At 47.4% G+C, this 14,547-nt stretch overlaps 2 protein-coding genes across 3 annotated transcripts; one reads left to right on the plus strand and one right to left on the minus strand.

Moving 5' to 3' along the window:
- The first annotated feature begins 224 nt into the window (after positions 1 to 224).
- LOC130528174 (regulator of nonsense transcripts 1) lies at positions 225 to 9,486 on the plus strand. Of its 2 annotated transcripts, none has more exons than XM_057037213.1 (24): positions 225 to 630; positions 990 to 1,132; positions 1,629 to 1,718; positions 1,935 to 2,102; positions 2,193 to 2,373; positions 2,482 to 2,643; positions 2,764 to 2,854; positions 2,974 to 3,072; positions 3,231 to 3,339; positions 3,420 to 3,579; positions 3,673 to 3,791; positions 3,868 to 4,032; positions 4,351 to 4,465; positions 4,678 to 4,821; positions 5,125 to 5,338; positions 5,415 to 5,532; positions 5,655 to 5,811; positions 5,931 to 6,073; positions 6,181 to 6,355; positions 6,439 to 6,520; positions 6,599 to 6,763; positions 6,865 to 7,079; positions 7,165 to 7,287; positions 7,381 to 9,486. In XM_057037213.1, the coding sequence occupies exons 1-23, from the start codon at positions 460 to 462 to the stop codon at positions 7,282 to 7,284; spliced, it is 3,306 nt and encodes a 1,101-aa protein (XP_056893193.1). In that variant the 5' UTR covers positions 225 to 459; the 3' UTR covers positions 7,285 to 7,287; positions 7,381 to 9,486. The 2 variants fall into 2 exon arrangements, with proteins under 2 accessions (XP_056893193.1, XP_056893194.1); XM_057037214.1 differs by having other exon boundaries at positions 226 to 630; positions 2,764 to 2,848.
- Positions 9,472 to 13,501, minus strand: ddx49 (DEAD (Asp-Glu-Ala-Asp) box polypeptide 49). Its single transcript, XM_057037215.1, has 13 exons — positions 13,242 to 13,501; positions 12,958 to 13,081; positions 12,729 to 12,814; positions 12,494 to 12,615; positions 12,187 to 12,374; positions 11,690 to 11,830; positions 11,522 to 11,597; positions 11,210 to 11,286; positions 11,016 to 11,113; positions 10,849 to 10,923; positions 10,675 to 10,763; positions 10,529 to 10,600; positions 9,472 to 9,719 (listed from the first exon to the last, which is right to left on the minus strand). Exons 1-13 carry the CDS (start codon positions 13,354 to 13,356, stop codon positions 9,549 to 9,551), a joined length of 1,434 nt encoding a protein of 477 aa, XP_056893195.1. The 5' UTR covers positions 13,357 to 13,501; the 3' UTR covers positions 9,472 to 9,548.
- Between the last annotated feature and the right edge of the window lie 1,046 nt (positions 13,502 to 14,547).

Genomic DNA, 14,547 nt, shown 5'->3' on the forward strand with positions numbered 1-14,547 from the left:
TTCAAAGTTATTTATTGCTAGCTACTGACAACTTATTTCTTTATGCATTTTTTATTTTTTTTGTAAGTACAAAGTGAATACGGTGCGAACAAGACCAATAAAGTGATAAATATCATTGGGAGGTGAAGTTTGAAGGCTGGCGGCGCCACATCTGCGGAGCGCTGCCTTCGATCTCCGGAAACGGGATCAGAGTGAGACATCCTCACGTCGACGATCTTCGGCCCGCGCTGTGAGCGTCACGCGCCGCGCCGCGCATGGAAGTTCGTCACCGACGCTCTGGACCCGCTCAAGCGTTCGTGGTTCCGATCGATTCCATTTTTATTCGGCGTCCCTATTCAGATTTGGAGCGCCGTCCTTAAAAGCGGTTGCGGAGACGCGAGCGACGCGGCGGTTTGGTTCATCTCTGGATAAAAAAAACCCCACAAGTGCTTCCGTAAAGCGAAAGTTAAAAGAGTCGCGATGAGCGTTGAGGCTTACGGGCCGAGTTCTCAGACCCTCACCTTCCTGGACACCGAGGAAACCGAGTTGCTCGGCGCGGACACCCAGGGCTCCGAATATGATTTTACCGACTTCACCCTTCCCAGCCAGACCCAAACCCAAGGCCATACCCAAAGCCAGCTGGACAACCAGGTCTGATAGTTACACTGTTAAAGGAAGTCACAACAAAACGCGGGTGTAGAGGCGCTAGCTAGCTGGTGCAGCTAACCTGCTATTATGGAGTCTAACGTTAGCCGAGGATAGCTTCATATTAGCGTGCTGTGCGTGTGTCTCGGAGCTAGCAAGCTAAATACTCTAACAACGATCTTATTTATTGTGGTATATTTGCTTTTATAAGGCTAAAGAAAGCTTGGGATGCCGACGTCGCTATTTGTAAGATTCTAGAGTGTTGACAATGACTCAATTCGGAATTAACTGGCTTTTTAGCGTTGGGGTTGACAAGCCAAGAGCATGGAGTTATAGCGTTGGTTCGTTTCTGCCCCATGCTACAGCTCAACGGTCCCGACGATGGGCTCCACAACGGCGGGATGGATGATTCTGTGGCCAAAGCAAGCCAGCTGTTAGCCGAGCTCAACTTTGAGGAGGATGAAGAAGACACTTACTACACCAAAGACCTGCCCGTGCATGCGTGCAGGTACTCATGGCATCATGTCGGTGTGCAGTGGACGAGTTCAGAGATTGTTTTCATCTTTCAAACTACTTTGGTGGAGTTTTTGCTCAGTGTTGGTGGAAACAGCGTCAATGCCATAACGTCTTTAACACTTGATGATGTGATGACGTTTGTTGGAGCTACTTGTGACACCAAAGAGGAACAAATAAAGTGTAAAGAAAACCACCATACTAAACACGGAAGTGTAGTTCGTATACAGTATAAGACTTTTCACTCCCCTCGTCTACGTTTGTGTCAAATTTACTGAAATGATCAAGAAATTATGTTGTGACTTGAGGCAAACGCTGCCCCTTGTATTCGTATGTGTTGGTATAATTATTACGACTTAATGAAGGTCAAGACACATTATTACTTATTTGGCAGTAATTCCCTTTAGGTGAACATGGCCTGACACCTGTCTATTGTAGTTAATTGACAAAATGCAGCAGTCATTTGGATGTTTTGTTACTCTTTCCTGCAGCTACTGTGGTATCCATGACCCAGCGTGTGTTGTGTACTGCAATACCAGCAAGAAGTGGTTCTGTAATGGACGCGGCAACACATCTGGCAGGTGCGCATCGCATGGTTTTATTGTGGAGAAGCTTTTGTTGACCTGAGAGAGCAGGACAGTGGACCTTGGAACTATTTAAAATGTATTTTTAAGTTTATATTGTGATCTGCGTCATGATTTTGCAGGCAGATGTTCTTTGTGGACACGACACCAGGACAAATAGGACAGAAATATAAATTCCAATTTCTCACTTGACTTCTGTTTTCTGGCTTTCAGTCACATTGTAAATCACCTGGTGAGAGCCAAATGCAAAGAGGTGACGTTGCATAAAGACGGGCCACTGGGGGAGACCGTGCTTGAGTGTTACAACTGCGGCTGTCGCAACGTCTTCCTCCTGGGCTTCATCCCGGCCAAGGCTGACTCCGTGGTGGTGCTACTCTGCAGGTACGTCCCCCCCGTTATCTTCGGTATTAGATTTCTTTCCCCCTGTGCAGGCTAAGTTGGAGCTTATCGGAGCATCTTGTGTCTGTGCAGGCAGCCGTGTGCTAGCCAGAGCAGCCTGAAGGACATCAACTGGGACAGCTCACAGTGGCAGCCGCTGATCCAGGACCGCTGCTTCCTGTCCTGGCTGGTGAAGATTCCGTCGGAGCAGGAGCAGCTCCGGGCTCGTCAGATCACTGCACAGCAGATAAATAAGCTGGAGGAGCTGTGGAAGGTGTGCAAGTAGAGGTTATTCACTCTCTGTCTGTCGGACACAGTGTGTTAGCAACTGTGCTGTTTGGTGCGTATGTACATGTATAATGGCGTTTGCTTTTTACCCCAGGACAATCCCTGTGCTACCCTGGAAGACCTGGAGAAGCCTGGAGTGGACGAGGAACCACAGCATGTGCTGCTGCGCTACGAGGATGCCTACCAGTACCAAAACATCTTCGGCCCTCTGGTTAAACTGGAGGCCGACTATGACAAGAAGCTGAAGGAGTCCCAGGTGTCACAATTTAACCTTAAATAGGAAAACTGTGGACGTCGTGTTCTTGCGACCTGTAACCAGCCGTAGCGGTGACCTTGCATTTTTCAGCCCTCTAATGCCAGTCATGCTTTTCTGCAGACCCAAGACAATATAACGGTCAGATGGGACCTGGGGCTGAATAAAAAGCGCATCGCCTATTTCACTCTGCCCAAGACGGATTCAGGTGCACGTACGCTCAACTCCGCCACTTCCTGCTTCTTTTTTTGTGGCGCTGGGTTGTGCTTCGGTCGTAGTTTGCTTTCCATTCATTATTGAAGAGTTTCTAACTGGGCTCCTGATCCAATGCAGATATGCGGCTGATGCAAGGCGATGAAATCTGCCTGCGGTACAAGGGCGATCTGGCCCCACTGTGGAAAGGCATCGGCCACGTCATCAAAGTCCCTGACAGTATCCTTTACACGGTCAACATGTGCCGTTCAGGCGTTTTGGGTTTGGCTAAGTATATGGCACCAATCCCACTCTACAAACCACAGTTCCTGCTGCGTCCACAGACTGGAAGTAATAGTTTGTGTAGTCTGGTTTTCTTTAACAGCTTGTATTTAAAGACTACGGGGATGAAATTGCCATTGAGCTGCGGACCAGCGTCGGCGCACCAGTGGAAATCCCCCATAACTACCAGGTGGATTTCGTGTGGAAGTCCACATCTTTTGACAGGTTGGCTGAAATTGTGCAGTCCTAAAAATATGAATGTCGGGAGTGTTTGCTGCAAGCGATGGGGTGCTTTGTCGCTGCAGGATGCAGAGCGCCCTGAAGACGTTTGCAGTGGACGAGACTTCTGTGTCTGGGTACATTTACCACAAACTGCTGGGTCACGAGGTGGAGGACGTCACCATCAAGTGCCAGCTGCCAAAGCGTTTCACTGCCAACGGCCTCCCCGACCTCAATCACTCTCAGGTCAGGCTTAAAAATGTTTATTTTTTTTTAAGTCTTTGTGACAGGAAACCTGAACTGTCCTCTTTTTTCTTTTTTTTTTTACAAACAAAACAGGTTTATGCTGTGAAGACGGTGCTGCAGAGGCCTCTCAGTCTGATCCAGGGTCCTCCTGGCACTGGGAAGACCGTCACCTCCGCCACTATCGTTTACCACCTCTCCCGTCAAGGCAACGGGTGGGAAATGTTAAAGAATCAACCTTCGGCGCGTCATTGCTTTAACGCTGTTGTAACTGTGGTTGTGTGTGGGCAGACCAGTGCTGGTGTGTGCGCCCAGCAACATCGCCGTGGATCAGCTGACTGAGAAAATCGACAAGACCGGACTGAAGGTCGTGAGGCTGTGCGCAAAGAGCCGAGAGGCCATCGAGTCACCGGTGTCGTTCCTGGCTCTGCACAACCAGATCAGCAACATGGACAGGTCAGTGGGAGCCAGAGAGGCGACTCCTGGTTCACTGGTGGTGCTCAGCTGCTGCTCAGTATCAAAAGTGATGCGTTTTTAACTTTCCTCCATTTCTGCTTTACTATGTTCCGAATTGTGACGATTCATCAGTCATTGTAAACAACTGTAGCTTTGTTCTGAAATACTGGAGCTAAAGGTTAATGTACACCACATTTTGACACATTTGTCCGATTAATGATCTTTTTCTCCGTCGCCCTAGAACGCAGCTTCTCTCACTAGTATATAAATTTGAGCCTTCTTTTTCAAACCCTCCCGACCTCCCTTGTTTGTCTCTAGCATGCCGGAGCTTCAGAAGCTGCAGCAGTTGAAGGATGAGACGGGTGAGCTGTCGTCCGCTGATGAGAAACGCTACAGGGCCCTGAAACGGACCGCTGAGAGGGAACTGCTCATGGTAAGGAGGAGCAGCTGGAAGTTCTCGTGTTCTAGAAGAGGCTTTCAAATACTTCTGCGTTGTTTTTGCCAAGAAAATACTGTCACAGCGATTGCCTCAGTAAATATATGCCAGAAAATCTAACGGCTAACATTTCCAGCTCAGTTTTGTCTGCTCTGTAAAAAAAAAAAACATTCCTGCTTTAATAGCCGGTTGTCTTTGACCTTGTTCAGAATGCTGACGTCATCTGTTGTACCTGCGTTGGAGCTGGTGACCCTCGTTTAGCCAAGATGCAGTTCCGCTCCATCCTCATTGACGAGAGCACCCAGGCCACCGAGCCAGAGTGTATGGTCCCTGTGGTGCTGGGAGCCAAACAGGTACACACACGTGCATCTGTGTAACGGCATCTTCCTTTTTAAGGCAGTTATGAAGCATCAGTGAGACCTTTAATGGAATTTATCAAGATCATTGAATGATGGACTGCTATTAACTATCGTTAAAACGCGCCATATAGTGGAGACACAGGAGCTTGTGTAAAGAACTGGTAGCCTTGAGTAGAGCAGAAGACATTCACAACAGGACACCGTGTGTCTTCTGTCTACTGTAAACTATTACTGACACATTTGCATTCTGTAAAGATTCCATAACACTTGGTTAAAGAACCTTTTCTTTCTCCCCAGCTCATCCTGGTGGGAGATCACTGCCAGTTGGGTCCTGTTGTGATGTGTAAGAAGGCAGCCAAAGCTGGCCTCTCCCAGTCCCTGTTTGAACGCCTGGTGGTGTTGGGGATCCGACCGATCCGCCTGCAGGTCCAGTACCGTATGCACCCAGCGCTCAGTGCCTTCCCCTCCAACATCTTCTATGAAGGCTCCCTGCAGAATGGCGTCACTGCAGGTTTGATATGATTTATATAACACGACCTGTGTCGCAAGCTGCAAATATTAAAATACAATCATGTGTCTTTTTGCAGGTGATCGCATCAAGAAAGGGTTTGACTTCCAGTGGCCTCAGCCTGAGAAGCCCATGTTCTTCTACGTGACTCAGGGTCAGGAGGAAATCGCTAGTTCTGGAACCTCATATCTTAACAGGTGAGTTATCGGTGAAAATGACATTATTGTTTAATTCCAACAGACCTTCTGCTGCAGTATTTAACCCTCAGTTATGGGGTCTATTATTATAATTACTTTATTCCATCTATTTAATTTTAAAGAACTGAAGCCGCCAACGTGGAGAAGATCACAACCAGGCTGCTGAAGGCTGGAGCAAAGCCAGATCAGATTGGCATCATCACCCCATACGAGGGTCAGCGCTCCTACCTGGTCCAGTACATGCAGTTCAGTGGCTCGCTGCACACCAAACTCTACCAGGTAGCCTACAGATGACCACAACCACGTGGCTAACTCAGACCTGTGTTGTCATTAATTAAAAAAAGACATGTTCCTTTTGTTTTACAACATAGCCTCATCTGGTTTTTGTGTCAATACAGCAGGTAGAAATAGCCAGTGTAGATGCCTTCCAGGGCAGAGAGAAAGATTTCATCATCCTGTCATGTGTGCGTGCTAATGAGCACCAGGGCATCGGCTTCCTGAACGACCCCCGTCGCCTGAACGTGGCTCTGACCCGAGCAAAGTAAGACTCAGCCCTTTACACACAGCGGAGCTCAATAACTCCAGCGTGGTTTACGGTCAGACACATTTCAAATCGCCTGATGGGAAGTGTGCGTCTGTGTTACGAAGGTATGGTGTGATCATCGTGGGGAACCCCAAGGCCCTTTCCAAGCAGCCACTTTGGAACAATCTGCTCAACAACTACAAGGAGCAAAAGGTTCTTGTAGAAGGACCCCTCAACAACCTCAGGGAGAGCCTCATGCAGTTCAGCAAGCCCCGCAAGTTGGTCAACACCATCAACCCTGTGAGTCATTTTACACCTTTCTTTCAGTTGCATACGATGAAATTATCAGTCATTCGTGAAGGCTGAAGTGATTGATCTTTCAGGGAGGGCGTTTTATGAGCACTGCCATGTACGACGCTCGAGAAGCCCTCATCCCCGGCTCTGCTTACGACCGCAGCAACACTGGTATTGACGCTGCACCTTTCTAGCATCTCCTGGAGTTACTGGACGTTATTTAAAACGTTGTTTTGTGTCTCCTTCAAGCTGGGCGTCCATCAAACATGTACTTTCAAACTCACGACCAGATCGGTATGATTGGAGCGGCCGCCAGTCACCTGGCTGCTCTGAATATTCCCATACCCTTCAACCTGGTGATGCCGCCGATGCCTCCGCCCAGTTACCAGGGCCAGACCAACGGCCCTGCTGCAGGTAGCATTTTCACCCTGCTTTGTACAGTAGAGAGCCTTTCACTTATTTGGTTTTTTTTAAGGATTAATTTGGACTAAAATCATGTTTGTATCTGTTGGAAGGTCGTGGCGCTATGAAGGGTAAATCTGGCCGTGGCGGGCGCCAGAGGATCCGTGGTTCTGGGAACCAGGGGGTTGGTCACATGCCAAACAGTCAGATCAGCCAGGATGGGGCTTCCCAGTCATTCTCCCAGGGGCCACTGACACAGGGTTACATCTCCATGAGCCAGCCTTCCCAGATGAGCCAGCCCGGACTCTCCCAGCCAGAGCTTTCCCAGGTGACGGATCACTGTGTCTAAAGATGGTGATATTTCACTGTTTTCAGATGCGTCTGTGTTGACATCCCTGTATTTGGGTCTCCAGGACAGCTACCTGGGCGACGAGTTCAAGTCACAAATCGATGTGGCTCTGTCCCAGGACTCGACATACCAGGGCGAACGTGCATACCAGCATGGCGGGGTAACTGGACTGTCTCAGTACTAGAGTGTAAGTATGAAAATAAACCTACCTTCAAAGCAGAGTTTGAATATTTTTCCTGTGTCCCCTGAATCTGTATTAATTTGGAATTTTGTCTTAAAGGTGACTGGAAGAAAGGAGCTAGGCTAAAGCTCAGCTTAGTCCTTCGCTTTTTAATCTGGGAAAAAATAAAAACATAAAATGGATACCTGTTTTCCTCTGCTACAACCGAAGCACCACTGAGTGAAAGCGTCGGGACAGCGAAACCAAACTAACGACCAGCGAGAGAAGAATGGAAGCACGAACAGACGGGCGGGAGCGGCCGGGTGACCACGCGAGAGGCTGACGCCGATGTCCGTGCGGAGCGAAGGAGGGGAGGTCACGAAAAGTGGCAGCACGTGGTCGAGCTGCCGAGGGAAACAGGGGAGACCTCAACGGTCAATGGGGAAAACGAGGCTTAACTCCCAATAAAACAGCCCAGCCAATCCCTTCAACCCACAGCCTCCGGGACGGGGAGCCAAGCTCTCTGATCTCCAGATGGGCTTAGAAGATCTCCAACTGAATTTGACTTTCTTCTACACACCTGTAGGGGGCGCCACTGACAAGGCGATGCAAAAAATCCCCATGCTGCAGAAAAAAAATGTTGGATGCGCAACATGTGTCTGTTTAGAATTTGGTTAAAGAACAGGAGGGGAGCAGCACCGACAAACTCCTGTCAGCCTCGGGAGGCTCGAGTGGCCTCTGAAGGAAGCGACGGTCGACACACCCTTTTGGAAGAGCGAACCACTGGTTCAGCCTTTACGAGGTCTCTACTGGGATGGTTTCAACCACGCATCAGTGGTGGCGCAGCACGAGGATTATCAGACTCGAGCCATGAGGTGCGAATCCCTCCAATGTCGCACTCGTGGGACTTTTTTGTCTGTCTTCTCTGAAGTTCTTTTTACAGCACAAAACAAACAAAAAGTCATCGGAACTATCAAACACGACCACCGTTGTGTAGTCAGCTGTCATTCGATGTGTCTGCAGAAGCTTTTCCGTATTGTTAATCCGATGAAAGCGGCTTCAGATGGCTTAAAGGAAAAGTGTGTATAATCGCTCAAGCATCAAATTATTCGTTAGGGTTTGTTGACATTCACGCGTTGTGGACTGAGATGAATGTAACCAAACCACAGGCCAAAGGAGTCGCGACTCGTGGGTGAACGAGCCACCACAGGAGGGGGAGGGAAAGGAAGGTGGCAGAGAAGGCCGCCATTACCAGTTTCCACCTCCCAAGACCAACGGCGGAGTTTAAAAACCACCAGGAAAATTGGGCATTCTGGGAGACGACCCGGCCTTCCATTCAGTAACCCTAGATGAGCCCCCGCTGTCCTGATCATCATCAGCTCCTCTCCAGATCGAGACACGGCGTGGAAACCCCATTGTTGCTGAAGGTCAAATATTAATCAGTGCCTATAATCAATCACCAGACCAACAGCTACAGCACAAACATGAATGTAGTTTAAACTACCAGCATTTAAGTGACAGGTTCTTTTCTTATTTTTATTAGAATCGGGCTGAGGGGAGTTTAGCAACGGGGGTGGGCGGATAAAAGGCGCCACCTTCCTTCTCTGCGGTAAAACGGGGCGTTTTTTCTGCTTTTTTTTGAGTGGCGTGAAGCCGTTTTGCCTTCGTCAGTATATTTCTGTCTGGAGTTCCTCCTCTGACCCCAGGGTTGACCCCCGGGTTGACCCCCTCCGTCAGATCCTTGGTGTGCTGTTTGCTTAGCGGTTCTACTGAAGTCTGGCCCGGGAGCACAGGGACGTTGCAGATGTGGAGTAGTCTTGACCAGAGTCAGAATGTACCGCGCCGATGCCCATTTTCTTGTTTCAGCAGCCAGATATTTGACAATCCTGTTGCCAGTAGATGTCGCTAAGTTTGCATTTGTTGCTTTGTTGATCTTAGTTTCCTGTTATGACCCTCACAATGAATAGCTTTAAGAACCCGCTGCTGTAATATTGTATTACTTTGCTGTTTTTTTCCCCATCTTCTGAGCCACCACGAGGATTCATTTATCAATTAGTTGTGAAAACGTTTGCATCAAACCTCTACGGTCAAACGGCAGAGTTTGGTAAATGTGGAGATCTAGACATGATGTAAGTCTGTCTCAAACTCTTATTTGCAGTGAAGTTTCGTCACAACATGGTGGTTTTCTGTTAAATGAATCAATAAAGACTGTTGACTTCAAGTTGATTTTATGGCTCGAATCAGTTGGGCAGATTGGAAAATATGTACAGGGAAAGACTCTGGAGAGTTCAGGCCGAATCCTGAGCGGTCTTTTTTGTCCGTTTTCTCTTCAACAGTTTCTTCTTCAGTTGCTTCTGCTTCTGTTTGTCAATGTTCTCCTGGATCTTCTGTTTGAACTTCTTCTTCTGGCTCCTGATCTTCTCCAGCTCAGCTTTCCTCTTTGCCTCCAGGTCTGGATCCTGGAACAGCAGCAGCAGCTTGCATTAGCCCACGTGAGCGACAGATGCATCCTCCTTTTTCATAAAGCATTGCTTTATCCTGTACGTCTAGATCCAGTCCTCCCTCGAGGGCTGCAATCCAACATTTCACCAGGTTTTCCCCTTTTCTGCCTAGTTGGGACAGAAAACCCGGCTGGATTGCGGCCGGATCAGTAACACATGGGCTGTTTCCGAAACCACCCCCTGTACCTACATAGTGCACTCAATAGTGTGGACGCCATTTTGAAATAGTGTCCGAATTGTTAGTGAGCATCGCTGTACCCTATGTAGTGCACTCAATGTATCCCACAATGCACTGCGAAACGTAGTGTACGAGCGAGCACCCTAACTCAGAGTGTATCCCATCAGCCTTTATGGTATCCGTAAAGGCTGATGGGATACATTTTTTAACTTAATTTCTACTGTGCGGTTTGATATATGAAATTTTTGGAAATAAGAATTTTTTTTTCAGTAGGGGTCCAATATGATCATCTTAAAATATTACAACATAATTATTATGCGACACCATGACGTCACTTTACGCCGTAAATGACGCCGTTGTCCGAATACTAACTTTAAATTGAGTGCACTACGTCGTTCACTCAGTCCATGTCCCCCCATGTAGTGAGTAGTGAAGAGGGAACAAGTGTGTGGTGTCGGAAACAGCCCTGGAGTTCCTGTGATGCCACATAACTGAATCCATATTTATGCATCTATAGTTTTGACAATGTGCCCAAAAAGCTAAGCAGTCTCATCTTAAGACGCAGATTAAAACAGAAAAAGAACTTTACCTTCCCCTCTAAGATCAACTGCTTCCTCTTGTTGATCTCCTTTTTCTCATCAAAGTCCGTCGACTCCAGTCTCTACAGAGCAGGAAACTTGATTCCAGTCATGAAACAAACAGCAGCGTCTCTAAACTAAAGCACATTAAACGTACGATTTCACACTCCCGTCTGGTCACGTTGACCTGGGTGAGGATCTTCAGGACTTCTTTCTCCTCCACAGGGAACTCCTTCAGTTTAGTCTCTGTAGACACAACACAACGCTTCCGTCACACCTGGGAGACGGACCAAGACTCCCCGGTCGCATCTCCGGACTCAGTCCAACTCACGGATTTGTTCCTCGATGGAGTGGACCAGATGGATGTCGTACTGGGTCACCAGCGTGATGGAGACGCCGTTCCGTCCTGGAGCGCCACAAAGAACCAGCACGCGTGAATTTTAAAGCGTCTTTACAAACCCAGGATGAAGATTCTGCTTAGAAAAGTGAGACGTTCACCTGCTCTTGCCGTCCGTCCGACTCTGTGGATGTAGATCTTGGGAAGTCCGGGGGTGTTGTGGTTAATGACAACCTGGACTGTCGGAATGTCCAAACCTCTGCAGCGTCGTGGAATGAGAAAGGTTTGATTTTAGACGAAGGAAGAGATGGAGAAGAACACGTCCATTCCACAGGGGCATCCCGGAGCTTCTCACCTGGCTGCCACGTCTGTCGCGATCAGGATTTTGTAGACGCTGGCCTTGAACTTGGCGAGGTTGGCAAAGCGTTGTTTCTGGGGGAGATGGAGAGACGCGTTTTATTCCGCTGACACTCTTCTGGTTTAATCCGCCTTAATCCACCGGCCGGCTGATTCTCTCATTGTCACTTTAATGAGCAGAATGAATTCCATATCCAAAACACACTTGTCAGACAGCTCTGAGGCCGGGCGATAAGGCGCACGTCGCGCTGTCGTCACCCTTCCGTCAACAACAGTAGCAATCAGAGCTAAATTTAAGAGTTAGTCTCACCTGTTTCATCATGGAGTGCAGGGAGATGGTGGGAAAGTGGAACTTCTGCAGCATCATGGTAAGGATCTGGCAGTCCCTAAAAAAATATAAATATTAATGAGATAACATTGCTCATGTTCCGAAGCGCGGAGAGTACAGACGCGAGTTTTAAACACCACTGTTTCTTACTTGCACGTGCTGGTGAAGATGATGATCGACCAGTCGTCGTGCTGGTCAGTAAAGGTCTGTATCAGGTGGACCAGGTAGGCGTCCTTCACCTTCTCTGGAGTCAGGATGTACCTCTGGTCCAGCTCTTCCACTGTCCGGGTTCTGCCGATAAGCATTTCATGCCTAATTATTTCAGGTAATTGTCTTTCGAAGTGGAGGAGAAAATAACTTCTGACCTTCCTGGAGTCAGACAGATACACACATGATGTTTGTGTGGGAACTTAACAGAACTGTAACTGTCAGTTCTCTTCATGTAACTGCACTTAATATTTCTGCAGCCATGACCTAATCATTTGGGCCCTAATTGATCCATTAAGCTGAAGTTTCATCATTAAATTCATACACTAATGAGTGCATCATTCCTCGATTTTGCCAAATACTCTTCTAATAGCAGTTTTTTCCTCTGACCATGCATTTTCTGATTATCTGTAGGAACAGCAAACGTGCATCTTCCTCACTCTGACTTGCTCTCCCAGAAGAAAGGTTTGTTCATCGCGATGTGCTTCAGCTCCTGCAGTGTGTCCGTCAGCGTCGCGCTGAAGAGCAGAGTCTGTCTCTTTGCCGGTACAGCGGTCAGGATCGTCTCCAGGTCTTTGGTGAAGTCTGTGCAGCCTTGTTCCAACAGTCGATCTGCCTCGTCCATGATCTGCCAAACAAGGCCACAGGAAATGACAAAAACTGAGCACCTCCACGTCCAGGAGAGATGCTTTGTCTCCCTTTCACAGAGAAACAATATGTGGAAGCTCTGTGTGTGGTTCTCCTCACCAGAAACTGGATCTTGGCCATACTGAAGGTACTGGAGCTACGGATGTGGTCTGCCAAGCGACCCGGTGTCGCTACGACCACATGAGGTTGGTTAGACAGCTCCAAGGCTTGGGTCACCATGTCTGTTGACAGACAAGAGTCAGCATGTTGAACAAAACCCAAGAGTGACTGAAGCCATTGAGGTATCCGTCTCTAATTGAGGCTGGTGTATCCTCCAGCAGCATTTTTGTCTTACCCATTCCACCAACAATAATGCAATCTTTCAGCCCCAGAGGCTTCCCCAGGACTCGAAACTGCTCCGCGATCTGGTAGGCCAGTTCCCTGCATGGCACCACATCGTTAGTTAGTACGGAAACACAACTATTTCGCTCCAATTTCCTTATAAAAAACATAATAATAACATTCTAATGGCCACCACAGTTTTATGTTGTGTTCTTTCAGGTTCCACTTTGAACAGCACCGACCTGGTGGGAGTGAGAACCAGGCAGAAAATTCCGTAGGGATCCTCTGACAGTTTCTGCAGCACAGGCAGCACGAAAGCAGCCGTCTTCCCACTTCCAGTTTTTGCACATCCCATACAGTCACGACCTGGAAAAGGGACATGACAACATGTTGCCATATCACAACTGCCTCGAGGCACAACAGCTGGACCAATTTGTTTTATGGGAATCGAAAATCACTCACAAAGTATTACTGTGACATAATTGTTTCATAATGTTCTCTTGAGCCAACCACGATGCTAACTTACCTTGTAGAATAGCAGGAACACAGTTTTCCTGGACCGGGGTGGCTTTTTGGATCCCCAGTTGTTTACACTGTTTAATCAGCCAGTCTGACAGGCCAAGCGAAGAAAAATCCGCCATTTTAGATGTGTCTTATATTTCTCATAAACCGAACAACGACTTCACTATACTGTTTAATACCTAAAAGGTAAACAAAAGCCCCCTTATAACGACTCTCTAAACATCCTCGTGGGAAACCTGTCGCAGTTTGATTGCGTAATAGTTGTCTTCTTCGTGGAAATCAGACTAACAGCGTGTTGCTGCCCTCTGCTGGGAAATATTGATACTAATAATTAAATAACTAATTAAATAACTTTTAATGATTAACTAATAACGCTATGATTTTCGTGATATGATTTTTAACCCCCATCTGTTTTAAACAGTGTGTGATCAGTGGCTCCTTTTAGCATATATAACACCTTAGTATGTAACAATAATTATGTCAGTTATGTATACTAGCCAGTACACCCAAATCGAATACTAAATTTAACATTATTCTTTTAGGGTATGGCAACTTTGAAGTTGAAAATATCTCATTTTACAGTTTACAGTCTCATCTCTCTCATCTGTATGTGTTTTGTTTGTTTCTAAAGCCATTCTAAAGCCATAGCAAGAATCTACTGAGGCAACATTCACCCTCTGCCTCCCACAGGATTTGCCTACAGAACTTATTTTTCTAATGATTGTCACCCCAGTGAGTTTGGTTCATTAATTTTTTTTTATTTTACAGCTCCTTGATTGCTTCGACACACCAGGCGTGCATGATTTTTGTCTATTCACATGGATTCAATATAAACTTCAGTGCTGTTTTGTTTATGTGGGTGGTGATTGCAGTTCTTCCAAACTTGCCAGTATCAGCAGCAAGAAAAACAAAGTGGTTCAGCCCCAGCTGGATTATAGATTGAGTACAATCTTAAGTGAGAAAGCCCATCTGAGAGCACACTTGACTGCCAGAAGTGATTAAGGTTGAGACCTAGAGTTCCAGCTCTACCTCGACCCAGCTGTGCTGAAAGTGCCTGAGCTCTGTAAAGAAGTGTCTCTCTAAATGAACGGGTCTGTCTGCATGCAAGTCAGAGGCGTGATGTTCCTCATTGCCTCCCTGCAGCACAGAGAATCAGCTGCAGAGCTGTAACAGGCCAGTGAGCAACACCATTAATGCACAGGAGCTGCCCTCGCTGCTCTTGCACTACATTTGCCTTCCCCCGCATCCAAGCAACGTTCACGGAAACGAGTGATTTCATTAAAGTCTGTGGCAAATCCAAACCAACCATG

The sequence above is a fragment of the Takifugu flavidus genome, chromosome 7 (genome assembly GCF_003711565.1).
Source record: "Takifugu flavidus isolate HTHZ2018 chromosome 7, ASM371156v2, whole genome shotgun sequence".
Taxonomy (NCBI): Eukaryota; Metazoa; Chordata; class Actinopteri; order Tetraodontiformes; family Tetraodontidae; genus Takifugu; species Takifugu flavidus.